General features: G+C 39.3%; 1 protein-coding gene across 7 annotated transcripts in view; it reads left to right on the forward strand.

Moving 5' to 3' along the window:
- Positions 1 to 21649, forward strand: part of TM2D1 (TM2 domain containing 1) — a 38601-nt gene extending 16952 nt beyond the window's left edge. Inside the window, exons 5-9 of one of the 7 annotated variants that reach the window (XR_006292608.1) lie at positions 1913 to 1986; positions 9677 to 9816; positions 14679 to 14781; positions 15379 to 15534; positions 18072 to 21649. Coding sequence is in view for 4 of the 7 variants with exons in the window: in XM_037906039.2 (XP_037761967.1) it covers positions 1913 to 1986; positions 9677 to 9787 (185 nt within the window). In the remaining 3 variants the exon portion in view is untranslated. Of the gene's footprint in view, positions 1 to 1912; positions 1987 to 6746; positions 6802 to 9676; positions 9817 to 14678; positions 14782 to 15378; positions 15535 to 18071 lie in introns of those variants that run through there. The other 6 variants (XR_005226380.2, XR_006292609.1, XM_037906039.2 and 3 more) reach the window with 6 other exon arrangements.
- The last annotated feature ends 248 nt before the right edge of the window (positions 21650 to 21897 follow it).

A 21897-nucleotide genomic window follows, 5' to 3' on the forward strand; every position in this document is an offset into this window, starting at 1 on the left:
ATGGCCTGTTCTTTCCCCTCTACTCTTACAGTTATTTGGTCACTTCCACTGTTTGTTTATTTTTTCTTCCTCCTTTCTGTCTTTGCTTCCTTTCCTGCATTTCCTCCTCATACTCCCCAAAGCAAAAATTGGGCTCAATAAGTGTTTCTACAACCAATAATGGAGACTGAAAGTGACTAGAATGATAAAATCTTGCAGCTAATTCCATACATAAAGTGCTTACACACTTGGAGCTACTGTCTCTACTTCTGACGCCAGTACAGATGGTGGGGTGAAAGTGGCTTGTTGGGTCCCTAAAATGCCAACTCCCAGTGGGGTTCAGAATATGTAGTAAGAGCATGACAAAAGATGGAAGAGTTATCCATGAATACTTTGGGTGGGGAATGCTCTAGTTGCAGAGATAATAAATTTGGTACTCTAGTATTTACCAGAGAAATTGGCATGCATCATTTTAGTCCTAGCTCAGAACAGCTGTCCCCTGTTGCTGGCATTTGTGTCCTGGCTGTTGCCCTTATGTCTTTTGACACTATAGCCAGTCCTGATGTCAAAGCTTAAAATGCTTGGCTGCTGCAAGTCCCAGATTCCAACCACTGAGAACAATTTGTTTTAAACATTTATGTATTTATAATTTTGTACATATAACATGACTTATATGCTTCATTGACTGACACCATTTCATATTATAGAGTTATAGTGAAATTATTTTTGCTCCATTGGAAGGCCGGCCTGCTAAATGTTTTTCTTCCTCTTGGTCAAGAGTCACATGCTCATTATTAGGTCTCCATTTTTCAACTTTGTTAACAATATAGCTATCTCTATGTATCCTGTATTTCCAGCATGTTGATTTCTGTTGCATCCAAAGTGTGCTGTGCATTTTACACGCAGGTATAAACTTGTTTTCGCTGCTGAAGACAGCACAGTTCTCCTCATACAATATCCTACAATTAACTTGATCTAGTTAAAGACAAACATTCCTTTTTACACTTTCTAATCTTGGATAAAATTTTCTGAAGAGCCTGAGTGACTTAGGAGACTGAGACACATTTTCAAAAATAACTTATCCCCTTAAGCTTTATTGAAAGTCCTTGGGGTTTAAGCTTCTTAAGTCACTTTGATGCTTTTGAAATTTTTACAGTGTTCATATACAATGAAATCTGTTCAATAAACTATTTAAGGCAACCTTCTGCTTCTAAAGACATCCTCTAAGTATCTCCACATTTTATTACAGTTCTGCCTCATCTTTAATGGAAAATCATCTCAAAGGTGCCACAAGTACTCCTTTTCTTTTTAGTCTTTTGTTAGTCATGTTCATGTATTCATTCTAAATGCAGTGGAATATGTCTGTAAGTTCCTAGAAAAGTATCTACGTTGTTGGCAACCCCTTAAACATTAGTATTGTATACACTAGCAATGAGAACAATATTCAAACCCAGCATGTAATGCAGCAGCTGTTTCCAAAGTCTAATTAGTATGTTCTACAACTTGAGACAGTAGAAAGTGTTTCATGTTAAAATAAGTTTTGGAGCTCCAATGCGCAAAGATTTCTTTGTTCTTTCTTTTAAGATTAACTGTGCATCCAGCCAGAGAAAGGAAAAACTCAGTAATTTAAGTTGACAGTAATGTGTTCATTCTCTTCCTTTTCTCAGAATTATGTCTGTTACACTCATTTTGTGTTGAAATCTTTTAAACTAAGCAAGTTTCTTTACAGGTTGGTCCATAAATGTAAAGACAAAGACTTTCTGATAATTAATTAAAAGATTCTTGTGTTAATTTCACTCACATGCTAAAATGTTCCGGAGGGGGGGGGGGCAGGGGGATGGGGGAAATGCCTATGCACCTGGAAACTGTAAAGTTCCATAAACTTTATAGAGAATTGCTTAAGGCTGTAATTAAGTTTTATTTTCCTTTCTAGGTTTGTTAAAGTTCTGCACTGTAGGGTTTTGTGGAATTGGTAGCCTAATTGATTTCATTCTCATTTCAATGCAGGTAAGCTGACACTTTCAAACTAGGATACAAATCAATTTTTTGTTTATTAGAAGTCTGATAAAGTCCAAAAAAGGGGCCAGTCTGTTTTTGGCTTCAAAAGAATTTTCTGACTATCTTACACATTAAAATCCAGGTCCTGATTTCTCAGTCATGATGTTGCGTTGCAGAGGGTGCATCATAGGAAATAGATTTAAATATAAATAGATGAGAACTTAAAATAAATTGCCAACTAGATGTTTTTTCCAGTCACTGCAGTGCAACCACCTCTAGTTGTAACCTGGAAGCTTTTTCACCACACAAAGCAACACTGCATATATGTGTTATGGCAGAGTGAAGACTGATGTATCCTATTAAAACTACTTGAGAACTTAAGCAGAATTTAGTTGTCCAGCACTGTAGTTTGGCCAGGTCACATGTGGCTTGGAGTGGTAAATACCACAGGATCTTATGACTGCTTGTATTTAGGATCCCTGGTTTAACACATCACCAGGAAGACATGTGTAAATGCATTCAAGAGGCTGCAGGGATAAACTAACTACCTAGGGTGACATTTTCTAAAGCACTTAAGTGCCACAGCCCCACTGAAAGCCAATGGGACCTGTGCGCCACACTCACTTAGGCACCTTTGAAAAAAATCTCCTCCTCTCCTTGACATGTATAGATTATCAGAGAAAAGAAAAGGAGTACTTGTGGCACCTTAGAGACTAACCAATTTATTTGAGCATAAGCTTTTGTGAGCTACAGCTCACTTCATCAGATGCATTCAGTGGAAATTCACTAAATGCATCCAATGAAGTGAGCTGTAGCTCATGAAAGCTTATGCTCAAATAAATTGGTTAGTCTCTAAGGTGCCACAAGTACTCCTTTTCTTTTTGTGAATGCAGACTAACACAGCTGCTACTCTGAAACCATAGATTATCAGAGTTTCTTATTAAGATTAACCAGCCTCTGAAATGGTGACCAGTGGTGCTGCAGAAGTCTGGATTCTAGTTAGTATTTCTTTGTACAAACACAGCAAGTTACTGGAGACCAGGAGAAAGGAGGCAGTGACAATGCCAAATAGTAAACACTAAAAATGTCCCAGGTAGTTTGTAAAGCGTGTGCATTTATTTCCTAAACTTCAGGAATCCAACCACATGCTTGCTTTGCAAACCAGAATGTGGTGGATGTTGTGTGCCATTTTAAAACTTAAAACAAATGGCTATATCCAGCACTTCTGTTCGCAAAACAGTATGTGGTAAGTATACATTTCCACAGTCATGGTCTGGCTACCCTGCTCCATTTTGATTTCTGCTTTGCTTCTTCTGGTTGGTGCTCTGCACGTTCCCCAGAGTGGAAAGGGAAATACTGTAGTGACTGGTGTTCTATAAACATCAGAAACAGACCTCCCCCTTTCAATCAAAAGGTGAGCTTAGAAGCAGTTTGGTCAGTGTTTCTAACACAAGACGTATTGTAGAAGAGTGAGAAAGAAGAAGGCATAACACGTGGGTTTTGTGTTTTGCACTGTGGTACCCATGCATGTGATGTCCAACTTCTATATTTAATATTTTGAAATAAATAAAATTCAGTTGCAAGTTTACATATGAACAGCTGCTGGCCTACCCCATTACTTCAGGGACTGCAGGGTGGAGAAGGAGAAAGTTGATGTTGCTATTTTATCTATATTTGCAAAAAGATGACCTACGTTAATTGAGAGGGGTCTTTTTAGGATTCCTGAAGATTAAGGCCTTCAATTGGGGGTGATATCTTGTGGCCTCACAAAGCGGCAAGAGTTTCTCTATTCCAGGATGGGTCTATTTAGAAGAATTTGTTTGGCTTTTTGTTTTGTTTTGTTTTGATTTCCAACTATCGTTTTTAAATCAGTCCCATCCAGAATAATCAAACTCAATTTTTTTGTTCAATTTTTGCTTTTCGTACAATTGGTAGTTTTACCTCAGTATGTGCTTTTTCTCATGAACACTTTCTTGAGGCAAATCATCAGTGTCACAATGATGGAATCATGTATACTGGGGAGGAAGGTGAACAAAAATGTAGTTAACTCTTGATCCTGGCCAAAGAGAACATTGTAACTTCTCTCTCCTGTGCTCAAATATACAGAATGTATTGTCAGTTGTAAACTTTCTTTACATCTTAATAGGAAGGCACAAATCCTCACATCATCATACAACCTGTTTTGTAAGGCCACTATAAATTGTGGCCACAATAGGCTAAAATAACTTACCTTTATTTGATAAAATATTTATTCCAGTTGATCATAGACCTTTACATACACTTATTTCCCACACTGTTTAATTTATCTTGGCTCCTTCCACCCAAAACAATTCCTACTCCCCTATGGGATAGCAACGTTTTTTCTTTGGGTCATCATCTCAAACATTGTGTATGGACCAAATGGGAGAAGAAAGAACAGTTTGTCTGTGGTTCATGCTACTGTATTTGTAAAGAAAATTTAGAATAAACTTGCATATTCTTTTCTAATACAGACCTGCAAAAATAAAACCTGCAATGCTGAAGTTATTACCTTAGTAGCTATTGCTAAACTAATTGGACTGAACTAAAGCCCAACTGAGCTTTTGCTGTTTAACTTCATCACTGTAGCCGCAAAGGCACATGTGCATTCTATGTCATTTGTATTGTCTTCTGTGTTAAAGATTCTAAATCAGATGGTTGTATATGTACATTAAACCACTGTTCTTTAACTGCCATGTTTGTATGACATTATGACATTCTAGTGTGCTGTCCAGACCAGTGAGGAGCTGTGTCACCATCTGCCTTGCAACCAGGGGTGCCTCATGATGTTTTGCCGCTGTAGTTCCCAACCTGAGCCCCTCACAAACAGCCAGCAGCAGGCTGGGCGCACCCTGAGTGTCTGTGTATAGCTGCAGCCTGCCAGCATACTCCAGTCACACTCTGCTTTCCACTAGCCTTGGTTACCACTTATAGGGCAACCCCAACACACCCCCAGTCCCAATTTTTCCCGCAAAACGTGTATTCTGTACTGTCTAGCCCTCTCCTGGACAGTTCAGATATTTTAGGTCCATTGCCCCTCTAAGAGGATCAATATCCAGTAGTTTGCTATTTTAAATGGAAAAGCAGCGAAGAGTCCTGTGGCACCTGATAGACTAACAGACGTATTGGAGCATAAGCTTTCATGGGTGAATACCCACTTTGTCAGATGCATGTAGTGGAAATTTCCAAAGGCAGGTATAAATATGCAAGCAAGAATCAGGCTAGGGATAATGAGGTTAGTTCAGTCAGGGAGGATGAGGCCCTCTTCTAGCAGTTGAGGTGTGAACACCAAGGGAGGAGAAACTGCTTTTGTAGTTGGCTAACCATTCACAGTCTTTGTTTAATCCTGAGCTGAGGGTGTCAAATTTGCAAATGAACTGAAGCTCAGCAGTTTCTCTTTGAAGTCTGGTCCTGAAGTTTTTTGCTGCAGGATGGCTACCTTTAAATCTGCTATTGTGTGTCCAGGGAGATTGAAGTGTTCTCCTACAGGTTTTTATATATTGCCATTCCTAATATCTGATTTGTGTCCATTTATCCTTTTACGTAGGGACTGTCCAGTTTGGCCAATGTACATAGCAGGGGGGTATTGCTGGCACATGATGGTGTATATTACATTGGTGGATGTGCAGGTGAATGAACAGGTGATGGTGTGGCTGATCTGGTTAGGTCCTGTGATGGTGTCGCTGGTGTAGATATGTGGGCAGAGTTGGCATCGAGGTTTGTTGCATGGATTGGTTTCTGAGTTAGAGTTACTATGGTGCAGTGTGTCGTTGCTGGTGAGAATATGCTTCAGGTTGGCGGGTTGTCTGTAGGCGAGGACTGGCCTGCCTCCCAAGGCCTGTGAAAGTGAGGGATCGCTGTCCAGGATGGGTTGTAGATCACTGATGATGCATTGGAGAGGTTTTAGCTGAGGACTGTATGTGATGGCCAGTGGAGTTCTGTTGGTTTCTTTCTTGGGTCTTTCTATGTGATTTTCCAGTGGAGCTCTGTTGGTTTCTTTCCTTTAAACTGAGTTACCCATACAGTTCAATTTGAATGCCACACCGGATTAGATTTTATTAAAGAATAAAACAAGTTTATTTAACTACAAACAGAGAGAGTACAAGTATAAGGCCTTAAAGTCAGAAATGGTTACAGGAGAAATGAAGATAAAATGTTTTCTAGTGCTAAAACTTAACAATTTTACCTTGAACCAAGTCTAACTTGTTAACACATGCTCCCAGTAACATGGCTGACCAAATTCTTGGGCCAGAATCTGCTCCCAAAGTCAAAAGACTGTTTCTTTTGTCATCTTAGGTGAAGGAGAGATGAATAGGGAGGGAGAACTTGGGGTGGTTTTGGCCCTCACTTGTATAAGTCAATCACCCTTTGAAATGCATTTTCCTGAGGATTACCCCTAGATAAAGTTCATTCCTGCTGTGAGGATAGAGACAAGGAATCTTTGATGAAAGAGATTTCACGCTGTTGTTTGCTAAGATGCAGATCTGTTTGTTCCTGACCCCTTCCTTGCCAAAGATTGGCCACTTGACAGGTGATTGGGCATCAGTTTTGATGACACCTGGTAAGAAGTGTCACCTTGTCCTTTGTCTTTGAGATACAGGTTTACCCACTTCCCAGACTTGTCTGATAAACATGCTTCAGTCATGGTTTCAGCTTATATTCATAACTTTACATACAATGTTGCAATAGCCATTTCACCATGATATTATTGACCAGTGAGTTATTAGTGATCCCTTTGTGACATTACCCAGGGTACAATCTGAACTGATGAACAGCTGTGTCCCCTCAGTTCTTCAACCTGGGGTGCCTTTTACACTGCTTCGCCATGAGAGCTACCACTCCTGGTCTGCTCACATACAGCCTCCAGCATGTAAGTATGAGTGCTATAGCCAGTCACTCATGAATTACTCTACAGAGTAACACCAGCAAATTCCCTGTTACAGACTTTCTCCCAGAAATGTATGTGTTGTACTGCCCAGCCCTCTCCTGGACAATACAAGCTCATATAAACTCCATCATTTTATTAATAGAAAATGATACTCATAAATCTTGTTATCTCAAATGGAGTTTCCCAAGCACACCAGTTTAGATAAAACAGTAAAACAAGCTTATTAACTACAGAAAGATAGATTTTAAGTGACTACAAGTAATGAGGCATAAAAGTCAGAATTGGTTACAAGAAAATAAAAGTAAAACACAACTACTGGCTAACTTAACAAGCTAGAGTGAATTCACAGCAAAGGTCTACCTCACCACAAGTTCCAACAGTCTTACTGGCTGAAACTCTTTCAGTCAGGATCCCTCCCCAGTCCTATGCTGCTTCCTTTGTTCTTCAAGTGCTGTTGATGCCGTGGGTAGAGATCCTTCTCTTCTTTGTCATCTCCAGCTAAAGTTCAGTAGATAGAAAGTCTGTGTGGATGGAAACTCCCAGCTGTTCCTTTGTGAAGATGTAGATTTTTTTTACCCACACCCTCTTTCCTGCCAAAGAAAGGCAACTTAACCAGGCCCATTTGATCTTATTGACACCTGGCTGAGGCATTCACTAGCCTTTTGTCTCTGGAGAACCAGATTGTGACCTCTCTCCAGATTTGAAATATGTCTTAGTAACATCATATAGTAGTATCTTATAGCTTTACATACAACGTTGCCACATATATTTTACTAGAACAATAATGAACAGCAAATTACAAGTTTTCAAATGATACTCACAAGGCATGCTTTGTACAAGATTTATCATAGTCCTATAAAGGGGGTGAACATAGGGGTACAACCTTACAAGGCATAATTTGTACAAAGATTATTACTGTGGTGTGTAGGGTGTGAATATATGGGTGCATTCAGTCACAGACATGCTAGGGGCTGAACCTACTGTTTCTTCCCCAGTGCTAGTCGAAGCAAAACATGGAGCATTTGCTGCTTATTAGTGTCACCTGGCTGTAAATATTCAGTATGGGTTTTTGGCATATAGTGCTTCTGCTCAGAAGCAGTTTTTACTTGCCTTTCTCCTTCTTCCCTCAGAACCCCCTCATAATTAGCTGTATGCACAGGGACACCATGAACTTTCCTGAAGGTGGTTAAATTCCATGGGTTTCTGAAGGAGATAAAGGCAATACCTGCTGGTCCATCAAGAAGGCATTAAAGGAGGATTGAAGGCAGCTTGGTTTAGTTCTGCCATCTGAACTGATTTTTGTGGTGCAGAGAGAGTGGGGGGAAGCTTTGTAACATGTTAAGGAAGAAATGGTGTTGCCTCATTGCCCTGCTTCTCAAAAGTCAGTTGAGACATCTCTCAACCTGTAACAACCACCATTCTGTAAGGGATTGCTCAAGAAAGCACCAAGTGGCAGGGGTGAATAGCTTGATACATAATTTTGTCACACAGTACACGTTGAATTTTACTTAATCAACTCTGAGGCATTCAAGCACCATCAAAATAGTCTAAAAATCTGAAAGACAACAATAATCAAATCAGATTAAATGATGTTCCCACAAAGCAGAGAAACTGTCATCAACAAAAGGGATCAGTTCTCAATTGGCGCAAAGAATGAAGGGTGGAGGGAGAGAAGGAGTGCCAAAAAGGTCAAGAATAAAGCAACTGAAGTAACTGGGCTTTGCACCATACTCTGAAAACAGCCAGCAAAGGATTGACATTCTAAGGCCTATTCTGTCTTTATTCAGGTTCTTATTCCATGTCCATCATCATGGAATCCAGATGTCCTCAATTATACAGAAGTGAAGCAATTTGCCTAAGATTACATTGTGGAAGAGCTAGCAAACTAATTAATTGTCTTGTGACTCCCAGCCCTCTGTCCTATTCAGTAGACCATGCTGCCTCCCTGTGAGCTAATTTTTTCACTTCTGGACATTATGCTTTCAAGGGAGGAAGATTCTGGGTTCATTCTCCTCCTTCCTTCTGATACTGTTCATGATTCAAAAATCAGCTCCCATTAGCTACAACTGGCAGCCTTAGCACAAGAGAGGGCCAGGAATGGAACAAAATTCAATTCATAACTTTCAACGTGCAGGTGTTTTATAAAAGAATATATGTTATGTCAGTGTTTTTCAGGGTTTTTAAATTATATATGCTCTAAAACTTTACCTTACGCCAGTAGACTTGTCTCCCATCAGAGATAGGCACAGTTGAGGACAGTTCTTACCCTCACGCCTCCCCCCCGCCAATTTTCTCTTCCTGTTCTTCATCTTCTTGGGCTTTCTACCTCCATTTATCAATTGCAGAAGAATCCCAGAGAAGCTCTTCTTTGGCCCCATTCTTTACCAGTTTCACATTCCCAAAATAGCTGCCATCCTCTGTTTCTTTCTCCCATCTATCCTCCCTTATTACTGAAATGGAGACATTTTCTGGGGCTCACCCATCTGTCAGAAAGATCTTCTAAAAGACAGCCTGCTGTGGCTCAAATCCTGATTGGTTCAATCTAAGGCCAGAGTCTAGCAGCTCATTCACCACTGTAATTTGGTTGATTACAAGCCCTAGGGAAGTCTTGCTTCAAAGAGAGTACTCACTAAAATGGTTAAACTGCAGCACAATTTCAAAATGAATCCAGTTTATATTTTGTAAATTGAGCATGATTAATTTTGTGAGGGACAAATTAACAATAATTGAGACATTAGCACAAAAAGTGTGTACATTTTAATTAATATTGGAAAATCTTGTTTTTTTTTCTAGATTGTTGGACCTTCCGATGGCTCTAGTTACATTATAGATTACTATGGAGCAAGGCTTACCAGGCTGAGTATTACCAATGAGACATTCAGAAAAACACAGATGTATCCTTAAGTCTGGCAGGAAGTATCATGTATACACAGGTGCATTTTGATTTATTGGATTCAGTAGTCCACTGAAATTCCTGATAACTGATTTATATTAATGACACTTTATTAGAAGTATGTAACTGCCTATTAAATGTTGTGTATTGAAAAAAGCAGCTAAAGATATTAGAGAAATGTTATCAAGCGCAAGACTTCACATCAGAGGTGCTCATTTTCCAAGTCTCTTCTGTGTGGCTGCTCCATTTCTGTGAACACGTAGCTCATGACTTCTAGGCTGTGCTACTTGTGAGTTATGCAGATATTCACAACTTGCACTGTCATTGTTTTATCTTTCAATGTGAGTTAGTAACAGCTAATGGGATAAAAATTACTCTGGTTTCAGGCAAAGTATCTGGAGAGAAATTTTGGCACCGTTGAAGTCAGTGGGAGTTTTGGCATTGATTTCAGGAGGCCTAGGATATCACCCCTGTGTCTAAAACCTATGTCACTGTTTCCAGGATTGTAAGGCCTCTGTAACAGCTATGAAATGGACATCTTTATTTTTTTCGAAAGTCAGAAAAAAAAGACTTAAGAGCCTGATTTTAAAAAGATTGGTCCAAAATCTATGAGGATTTATATCGTTTTCAATCCTATTAATTTAAAGAGGTTTTCCTTGAAGGTAAAGAACAAATTTCAGTGAGGTTGCCTGATTTGGTTCACAGTTTAATAATGATAATCAGCAGCTGCGGAAGGGATAGAAAAGTGTAATACCATAAACAGAACACCCTCATTCAACAGGCACAGTAGACATTATGCATCAAAGTTAGAATAAAACCTGTTTATTTTGCCTGTATTATACCTTCAGTCTCAAAAAACCCCAAACTTGTTGACTTTCATGGTCAGATATCAACTTTATTATTCTTTTAACCATCATCTATGCTCCATCTTTTTCAAAACAGTTCTTACAAAACATATGTACCTACATTTTAATGTACCTACATTCATATGTCAGAAGTACAAATTCTTTATACTACTTAAATAGAAGATGTAATAAAATATAGGTATGTGGATTGATCCTTCTAACCTATGCAATAAAGTCCTTAGCACTCTTCTTTTATTTGGTCCTTGTTGACAAAGGCATCTTGTATTTTAATGAAACATATACCCTTGGCATCTCACCAAATGCTTTGTAACCAAACTTCCGTGTGACATCCAAGATTTACCAAAAACAGGTCAGGAAAAGGTTTACCAAAAATAGGTCATGAAAGATATAGTCAGAAGCTTCAGTGTTGATGTTTGATAGTCAATATCTTCATACTGTTTAATTTAAACATTCCCTTAACCATTTAGTAGATTTGAAACAAGCTAATTACAGTTTTAATTTGGACCAGAAAACTACATTACATTGTCTTCACTATAACCTATTTCATAACATTTCTGGATTTTTTATTTATATACAACCTTCAAAACTATTTTAGTATTTCCTTATCAATGTTTTCTAAAGCGATTTATGAATTTTCCAAAGACCACTATTTCATAGAAAATTTGTGTCATTTCAGCTATTCAGTTTCCTTTTAACCTAAATTAAGGATAAGTATAAAAAACACCATGCGTAAACATAACCTTACTTTTAAGCAGTCAAGGTGTTATCAGTATATGCCACATGTAAGAAGAGTAAACCATGTATGAATTGGGCTAAAAATTATTTATATTGAGTACATTTAAGAAAGGTACTGTTCAAGAACAGTTATTTAGCATGTCCAGACTACTTGCAGCATTCCATTTTATTGTCTTTTAAATGACGCTGAGGCTGATTTGTGCATGAAAACTTAAGGTGAATGAAAATTTGACACGTTGGCAAGTCCATCAGTTTATATAAAATGTTTGTACATGTCTTTATTACACCACTCCCAAGAACAGAAAGTTTAGCAGGGAAGAGCATCTGTCAGTACAGGGGCACGTTGTGTTGAGACTCAGCATAAACAGGTACTATTTTAGGCCTGTCCACCTTGAAAGTGTTTTCATCCTTTATTCCCCCTCATATAACTGCAACAAAACATGGAGTGATTGTTTGTGACCTTTTCATACTGCTCAGGATTGTGCGATTTTGCCGCCCGTTTCATATTCCCTCTCCTCTACTTAAGAGCCTGTGTATGGTGGTGATGTTACACCCAAGGATGACTAGACAGCAAGGCCTTCAAAGTTCTGGCCAACTTTAATTTCTCTCTTCTCTTCTGATTATTTTCCTCTGACCCTTCTTCTTACTAACTGTGTCCCTCTCCTTCACATTCCTCTTCAAAACATGCTGCGTCTATGAAGCCTTTCAGAAGTTGACATTGTCACCGTGCCTCAGTGGGTCACAGCTGAGAATACCAAATTCAAGACAAACTGTTGAGAAATGGGGCAGACCCACCCCAAACTGGTGGTTATTCTTCCATAAGATATACCAAGCCAGTAACAAAAGTAAACTTTTGGTGAACAAGAAGTTAGAAATGCAGTTTCCTTAGGTATCCCAGCCTTTGTTTTACCAGACACTAGACTTAATGATGAGTGGTTATTTAATATCAATTTAATCAAACAAAGGTTTCTTCCAATCCCAAGAGATCAGCCACATAGCTAGGTAAATGTAAAACTCAGATATTACCCAATAATCACACTGTTGCCAGTCCTTTAGTATCTAATATCTAAAGTCTTATTTATAAAAGAAAAGAAAGATGAGAGAGTTCAAAGGAACATAAGAACAGCCATACAGGGTCAAACTAAAAGTCCATCTAGCACAGTATCCTGTCTTCCAACAGTGGCCAATGCCAGCTGCTTCAGAGGAAATGAACAGAACAGTTAATAATCAAGTGATCCATCCTGTTGCCCATTCTCAGCTTCTGGCAAACAGAGGCTAGAGACACTATCCCTGCCTATCCTTGCTAATACCCATTGATGGACCAATCACCCATGAATTTATCGTGTTCTTTTTTTGAACCCTGTTATAGTCTTGGCCTTCACAACATTCTCTGGCAGAGTTCCACAGATTGACTGTGCGTTGTGGGAAGAAATACTTCCTTTTGTTTGTTTTAAAGCTGCTGCCTATTAATTTCATTTGGTGACCCCTAGTTCTTGTGTTATGAGGAGTAAAGGACACTTCCTTATTTATTTACTTTCTCCACACCAGTCATGATGTTATAGACCTCTGTAATATCCCCCCTTAGTAGTCTCTTTTCCAAGTTGAAAGTCCCAGTCTTATTAATCTCTCCTCATATGGAAGTTGTTCCATACCCCTAATCATTTTTGTTGCCCTGTAATTTTTCCAATTCCAATATAATTTTTTAAAATGGGGCAACCACATCTGCACGCAGTATTCAAGATACGGGTGTACCATGGATTTATATAGAGTCAATGTAGTATTTTCTGTCTTCTTATCACATACATACAAGCATTGCAGAGTTCTTGTATCAGGTTTGAAGCAATGATGGAATAAACTGCTGGCTTGTAAAGTCTCTGGTAACTTCCAAAAGATTGGACGCTCCTCATTCCATTGATTGGAATGCTCCTTTTAGTGTAAGTCCACAGTCCAGAGATCAGAGCAGGAAAGAGGCAAAATGGAGTTGCTTCCAGGGTTTTTTATACCTTCTCCCATGTGAAGGGACTTCCTTGTCCCAAACAAAGCCCTCAGTGCAGTTTGTGGAAAAGTACAGGCACAAGATGGAGTCCAGAGTCACATGAGCTAGTCACATGCCCTTGCATGCTTCAGTGAGTCATAGAAACAGCCATTACCCATATTCTGGCTAAAATATCCACAGGAAGGCCCACAAGGCATGGATAAGCTTCTTCCATGGCCCACTGTGTTCATTAATGGGCCATCAACTTGAATGGTCCATTCACAATGTACTGGCTAGACTGGATGTAAACTACATGGTGAGTGTTACCCGAGGAGCAAACACATTTGAAATACTGGTACATAGTCAATATTCTTAACTGTAGATACAAAGATGATACACGCATACAAACAGGATAATCACATTTGATAGGTTGTGACTTTTCCATTGATACTTTAATATGATATACTTCGTATAAGATTTGTATAACAGTGATAGCAACAATGAGAAGCATGTCATATTTTAATCATACAATGTCACAGACATCACAAGAGCTAGCTGCATACCTACTCCAGCTTTTGCCAGCACACCATTTTGTGTTTGAACCATCTTGTGCGGCTCAATACATGCACCCTCATGTGATTAGACTTCAGCTGTGTGGTCAATACTAATAATTGGAGAGGCTTAACTGAGCAGGCACATGATAATGACAAGATTACTAAAGAAGTAATGAGGTCTGCATTTTCATGCTGTTAGAGTCAGACACTGAATGTTTACCATAAGGACTGTAAAAACATCTTTGCAAGATGTAAATCCAGACCACTGAATTCATGACAAGTTATCTGCAGTACTAGGCATCTAAGTTTTTATAATGATTTTCTGAATTGCTGAATGCCGTGGCATCCTCCCATAAGTCAAGCTGCTCACCCTATTGTTTTCTCTAGTTTTGAGTGATCTTACTATTTTAGAACAATCCTCTCAAAGGAGTGGAACTCTTCCCTCAATAGTTGGTTTGCCTCTCTCTGTAGAGAAAGGCAATAAAAATCCTAATCATGTATCTAGATAGTTATTTTCCCACCCCAACTCAACCACCAACACCATAGTATGTGACTGCTTCACAGATGTTCATTAACTTATCCTCTCAGCAGCCCTGTGAGGTGAAATATTACTGCTGTTTTACAGATGGGGAACTTAGGGTTAGAAAGCAACTACTTTGCTGAAGGTGTGGCAGAGCCAGGAATTGAACCCATATTACCTGAATGCCAGTCAGACCACAAGACCATGTATTCTCTATAAACATTGTCATTATTTCATTCTCTTTATCTTAAGGTTTTCTATCTACGCATGCATCACTGCAGTATTGAAGTGTAGTGTAGTACCTAGTCAAAGGAGTCACTTTGGGGCACATTGCATTGGTTTGTACAGTGAGAAGGTGGGTGTATATAAATATATAAATTATTTTAAATTTTTATATAAAAATAGGGAATACATTGTGGAGTAGTTATATGGTTTTGTGTGTGAGTAGGACATGACTGCATTAGTTGTGCGCGTCAACCTGTATACCTCATCATCATAATATGCACATACCATTGTTTTCCAGGAAAACTGTTTTAAAAGCATTTTAAAGAGCAAACTCTCTGACTGCTATTGGACTGCAATGATTTAAATGGCAGGGGAAATAGCTAATGTCTCCTGATGCTGTTTTGTTGACTCTGCTGCTTTTTTCTCTCTCCACTTACTACTCAGAGATATCACTTCCCTGCTTTGATTTCTGTACCCGATAAAACCTTAAAATGCTAGGTTTTATTGTTTCCAAAGGTGTATTGTTGTAGCCTGCCAGTAAAACTGTTCAGATCTGCAGGAAGATCTTTGTGTTTTAAATGTTCTGTCACAGTTTTTGGAAAACATCTGTTGTGACCCCATCAACTATGGTTTCCTTTGTTCCTCAAGAGTATATTGGGTTATATTTGCTTACCCAGCTCTGTGTATTCAGTCTTCTCACATGTTCCATCTTTTCATGTTTTTTTAGCTTCATTTAGCCCATTTCTGGATCCACTGCCCTTCCTGTTGCTTCTGCTGCAATTTCTATCACTGTTCTATACACACAATGATGTTGGGAACATTACAGTTGTGTGCTTAAACATTCAATTGGGGAAATGTCAAAGATAAGGTTGCACAGGCAATGGTACGTTTCTGCTGTCTCATAGGCATATATTGTGACTGTAATTACATGATTTGATTATATTTCTCTACTATGCTGTAATACAGTTCTTTCCCCATAGATACATGTGTACAGTCTGGTAACTTTGAGTTCTTAACACTCTCTTCATTATTGTAAAGGTCCATCATATATTTATATGCACCTGTGAACTTAGGCTTTTTACACAAGCTCTTTTCTCTCACTAAAGGCATGGATCTTAATCAGCAGTCATGTACTAGATATATTCTTTTCAACCAGCAGTTGCAGGAGGCAGTTAACCACAAAAGTAACGTAGGCCCCGTTCCATCAAAGCAAGTGCTTAATTCTAAGCGTGTGCTTTAGTGTTTTGTTAGATCAGGTTTTAATCAGGAACTGCTGCTGTTCTCCCTGCCCCCACCCCAAAGCCAGTCCTTGTTACACTGTGATGCTTTCTAGTCCGACCAAACTCTAAGGCCACATCTACGCTACGCATTTTTTAATGACACAGCTGTACCACTACAGCCGTGCTGCTAAAAGGCATGCGGCGTAGCCACTGTTTGTCGGCAGGAGAGAGCTCTCCCGCCAACAGAAAAGTTCCACTCACAACAAGCGGTGGTAGCTTTGTCAGCAGGAGAGCTGATGCACAGGTGCTTTTTGTTGGCAAAACTTTTGTTGTTTGGGGGGAGGGGGGGGCTGTTTTTTCACTCCCCTGAACGACAAAACTTTTGTCGTTCAGGTTCCAGTGTAGACAAAACCTAAGTTGCTATCTTTCTTTGTAGTATTTTCCAAATGTTTAACCAGATATTAGAAGACCAATATGATCCATAATATTTCAAGGATGGTTTTATCAGGATTTTTCCACTTTAAAGCATATTTCCATCTATGTGTACATAACTTCCTATTCATTCATGCATCAGCTGCCAAAAATACCTGTCTCTTGTGGACCTCCTTCCACAATTTCTGAAGGACTCTGGAAAAGTTGGACTTCTACAGAACTATATTAATTAGTATTAATTAGAGATGACCTGTCATCCAGTCAGGGAGTCCTTTACATAAATGAAGTCAGGAGGACTGGGGCTGGATAGATGACTGCAGCGAGCCTGGCTGCAGGTTCTAGACCTGTGGAATAAGGTACAGCAGAAGCCTGAGAGCATGATTTTTCTTTTTGCTTCCTGTAGGTGGAACCAAACCCCATAGCTGAATTCCTAGGTCTGCTGAAGCTGCTCTTTAGTACACAGGCAAACATTTAGCACTCCTGTTCTTTCTCGCACAACAAAGATTAACAGGAGTGTGAATGTGAGGTGAATTTGTGCCAGAACAGGATGCTGTTACCATTGTGTTGTCTCTGTGGACCTCAGGCTGTAACAAAGGAAAGGAAATGGAAAGATAAAAACAAATGCATTCTAAACCTGTTTACATGGTGTGAAAGGAAAACTTGGTTCCACAAATTCCATGGACAAGAAATTAAAATATATTGCACAGCATCTCTCCATCTTAACAGGAAAAAAATAGCACCCTCCCAGCTTCTTCTAGGATTTTTTTATCTTTAGCCCCTGAACCTAATTAGATCTTGGACATGCCCATGCCCTGTTTTGATAGTTCTGCCTCTGTAGGTTTGAACGGTCTGTTCTCAAGATTGCATCTGCAGTCTGTGAGAAACGTAGCTAGCAGCCTCTGCAGATGCATATGACACACCGGGTCTGTAGCTGGTATAAGAATTATAAAGATCAGTTTCCATTACTGTAATTACTGTATAAATCCTCTCTTTAAGAGGATTATAACAGGCCTGTTTTTTAACCTTGCCTTGAGCTGAAATTTGGACCCAGTTTTGACGTGTGGCACACTAAGTTCTTTTTCTGTCTCCTCTTCTCTGCAACAGCTTGTTAGTCATTTTTTTCCTGGACTCTGTTCTGCCTTTAGAAGGCTTACGTTGGTGGCTGCACTCTGTCACTGTACCTGGTCCTGACCCAGAGGCAGGAAAAAGTGGGGTCCATATTTTGGTTAAATCTGGAAAGCACCATTTTCCCCTTTTGGAAGCTGTAACTTTTTCTCTCTTACCCACCTGTGCTCCAAAACAGGTGTGTAAGAAGGCTGTGAGATGGATAATCCACAGAATGAAAGTGGAGGTTCCCAATCTTTTTTGGTCATTTGGATCAGCATAATAAACAAAGCTCTCAGCTGAATCAGTAGTGTATCCCTTTAAGTTGCACAGGATTGCATGAAATTGGGGTTTGAAGCAGCCCCAGCTCCCTGGCAGGGTAGAATGCACACATCTGAAAAGGAGGTTGGCAGTGATGTGCTATTACTGAAACATGTAGGTTGGGGAACCACTGCTCTAAAAAGCCCTGGCATGCTTAGGATAGTTGTAGGCCAGGTGGCAGCTGTAACTTGTATTTATCAGACATATTATTTTAACAAGTACCAAAACACACAATGTTCATTTTGCTGTTCAGATTCACAGTGCTTTGGACATATTTTATGGCAAACATCTTGTACCAAAAATTGTTGGGAATGAAATGGTTACTATTTTCTGTTCTCTTTAGAGACCTCTTTCAAACCCCTTGCATTTACTGAGAGGAAGACATACGGAAAACATGTAATGGGAAGCCACTGTCTGCTAAGGACCTGACTGATACCAACGTCTGTGTGACTGACTGTCCCTGCATAGTCTGAAGAGAGCAGGACTACCCCACTGTATGACAATAGCAGAAGCCGGGGAAAGGAGGAATCTTTATCTTTTAGGGCTGTCATTTCATGATCTCATCCATTGTAGCCCTATTAAGAGGATGATGTGCACCACTTTTCAGTTATTTTGTTAAATAAGCATGAGCAATGAACATCATGCTAACAGACAATTCCTAGTATCTAATACAGTATCTTGAATTTAAAAGCATGTGGTAATGTAAGTGTATATCTGGGAAGTATGGGGGCTGGGATGAAAAGTGACTGACTTGACATTCGCTGTCTTTCTCCCAGCTCCTTTGCAAAAGTAGGAACAGAATCAGAATAAAAAATGTTTGTTTTACAGCTGTACCAAGTTACAGCACACTCTCTCTCCTCCTTCCCACTTGCATCAAGTACATCCTGTACTTTTGGCAACATGTTGACTGGATATTTAAAAGCTGTGAACTGTTCTGAAAGTTTCACATACAGGGTTATGAGCCATGTGTGTTTGATCAAAATTCAATTACTGCACTGTACCATGCTTGGAAACCTATCATCCCAGGTTATGAAGTATGACGAAATAGGCTAATCTAATTGGTTCAGTATGGGAGCAGTATCAACCAAGCTTGTTATGATAAATAGCTTCCTGTGTTAAAGGTTCTCTAGAGCTTAAGTATCTTGGCTCACCTCCTTCCACAAAATAAGAATATTGTTCCCTGAGAACAGTTACATCACTGTCCCTCTTCTACAATCAGAATTAAGGGGTTGTAGAATTTTTCATTTTGCTACTCCTTGAAAATATAAACAATGGATGGATATCTGCCCCATTTCCCACCTCCCCACTTCTACCTCTTCTCCCCTCAATGCCTTCTCCCCTCCTCCAGCCAAGACTAGATCATCTTGCACTCACCCTTGTTGTTGGATCTGTTTTACTACTGTTTGAGACAATCCCAAAGAGGGCATTAAACTTGCCATAGGCTGGAGTTTGGGGGTTGTATGGTTTTCTATTTGGGGGAGTAGAGTTAAATGGTGAAGCATATTAGTATTTTCAAGCATCTAATAAAACTGCCTTGTCACAGTGAACTGTATATCTGTGGAAATGTTGCTATCCACTTGGAATTTTTATTTTTGTAGTACCAGTAGTTTAAGTCCATTGTGCAAGTGCTGAAATAAGAGTAGAGATGGGCTAGTGTTCTAAGCTGGGATTTATGATTGCTAAATGTGTCCCTGAAACAATGAGCTCAGTCCCATGAGAAGGCACTAGCTCCATGGTTTTAGCAGGCCCATCTTTGGCAATAACTGATTGTCTGTGATCCTGATGTCAGAGTAATAGACTGTGGCAAGGGATAGAACATGGAAAAATGGATCTTTATGCTCCCTGGCCACATGTGCGTTATCATGCACAGGGTGACGATTTGAGTGAGATTACAACTACTCATACTCTCAAATCCCCTTAGGACAAAATGATTGTCTGGTTGCTATTTTAGCTAAAGCAGAATATGGTCCGGATCTTTTTAAACACTGTTAATATTAGTGGGACTACTCCCATGAGTAAAGTTATTCACATGCATAAGTGTTGGTAGGATCAGACCCTACGTGAGCGAGTCTTGGTGTTTTCCCCAAGAGTGCTTAAAACCTGATTAAATCTGTATGGTGATTAATGTCCACTTACCACCTCTCTCATACCCCATTGCAATTTGGTTTTAAGCCTTGATCTCATTTTAGTTCACCATTTAAATGTCCTGCTTAACCTTCTGCTTACAAATGTACATAATGCTGAAGTCTGCATTTCCAGCGTGTATGAGATCTTCTGCAAATAATGGCATTTAATGATAAAAAGCAACAACTTTAGTCACCAGAAGATCGGCTGATGACTAAGTCCAGCAGTACAAAATTGGGGAGTGCAGAATTCACCACAACAGACAAATATTCATGTCCACACAAGATAATAAATATGCCTTTCCTATGCTCCTTAGCACTTTGAAACCCAGATTGGACCAATTCTTTATTTTACAGTGTTTGTTTTCATTATTTTTCTTTAAAAATGCAATTAGTTTAAAAATTGAGATTCAGTATAATTCTCCTCAAATATCTCAGATGAGAGTAATCCATTTTATCTTCATAAAGTTCCCACAAGAAATGCTCACAGAGACAGTAGCTTTAACTTCAAAAATAGAATGTGACTGTAGGCACTTATGCTAATCTCTTTTTTGGCAAATCAGCTTTTTTTGTATTGGATCTCGCTTGATTGAATAGCACTGGAGCTGCCAGAGTAAATGCTATTATCAGTGTACAGTAATTAAGGAAATAGTCCTTGTCACTCTAACAGTGTCCAGGCTGTGTCTACTGTAACAAAGTTAATGGTAAAGAAATCTCTTTAAAGAGTAAGCTACTGGAGTGTGGTTACTTTTGACATGCGGTGAAACTATGCAGTGTTGAATTATAGGTTATAAGAAAATGTATAAAATAGGCCAATTGAAACCTAAATGCATGCTGAACTGTAATACATAATTACACAACAAATTAAACAGTTAACCTACTGACTCAGAGCCAGTTGATTGACTCTGAATCCCCATCCCCCCCAAAAAGAGACTCTTCTGTCATTCAGAAACCTCAAGATCTTTGCAGCACAGGGAAAAGCCAATGTAAATGGTGAACCACACAGCATAGCAACAGAGTCAATACATCTGGGCCCTTTCTAACCAACTTGGGGAGTGAATTTAAGTATGGAGGACTCCCTCCAATTAACAGCTTGCACCCAAATTCCCTCCCACTTAAAACTGCAGACTCTTAGTCTAAGTGCTTCTACTGATCACACTTGTTGTGATTGGACATGGAGAGGGGCAGAGTCCCTAAGTAGTGAGGACAAACCATTTAGGACCTCCTAGATTAAAACCAGCCCCTTCAGTTGCACCTGTAAATAAAACTATGGCACAATAGTGTCATTCTCATTGTGAGAAATGCCACTTAATACCTGAAGTTTCCAAGTGATCAGTAGAGCTCATTGCAGTAAGATACGATGGAGGTGACAAAGGCATTAATAACTATGACAAGGTCTGCATTTGTGAAGAAAGATTATGGTGTCTTGCCAGGTTGAAATACATGCAGAAAATGCGAGGTTTAAGCAGGTTATAACCAGGCAAAGTGTTAATTTTAATCAAGAAGTGTGGTGGGAAACATTGTCCTGAGTATAAATACCTGCATTTCAAAAACCACCTCCCTCCCGCCCCCGAGTCTGTAGAGTAGTTCTACAAATTGATGTAATGGGAAAGGAGAACAAGTCATAACTATGCACCAGAGTCCAAAGGGTGGCTGCTAATGCAGTACACCGGTACCTGTAAGAAGCAGTAGAGTAGCCAAAGCTCATGTATGTCTTTTCTTTTTCTTGACCTCATATCTGTGCAATAGGTGTGTGGTAGTACATTTTCACATGTTATTAAAACACCTGATTGCTTTATGTTTGGCTTCATTATCATCTGGAATTTTAACAATCTCTGCAGTGCTCCATTTTAATGCATTGACATTCTGAAGGCAGGGCATCATAACCTCTCCATTAAATATTTGACACAATGAAGCATCTTCTAAATAAAGTAACTCTGAGCGATCCAGTGTAGTTTAGGTGGTACTTTTAAAAAACAAAACTGGCAGAAATGTTTTGTGTGTATTCAGCGCTCGTTTTGTTTCTCTGACTAGAAATAGACATAG

This window comes from Chelonia mydas, chromosome 8 (genome assembly GCF_015237465.2).
Source record: "Chelonia mydas isolate rCheMyd1 chromosome 8, rCheMyd1.pri.v2, whole genome shotgun sequence".
NCBI lineage: Eukaryota > Metazoa > Chordata > Testudines > Cheloniidae > Chelonia > Chelonia mydas.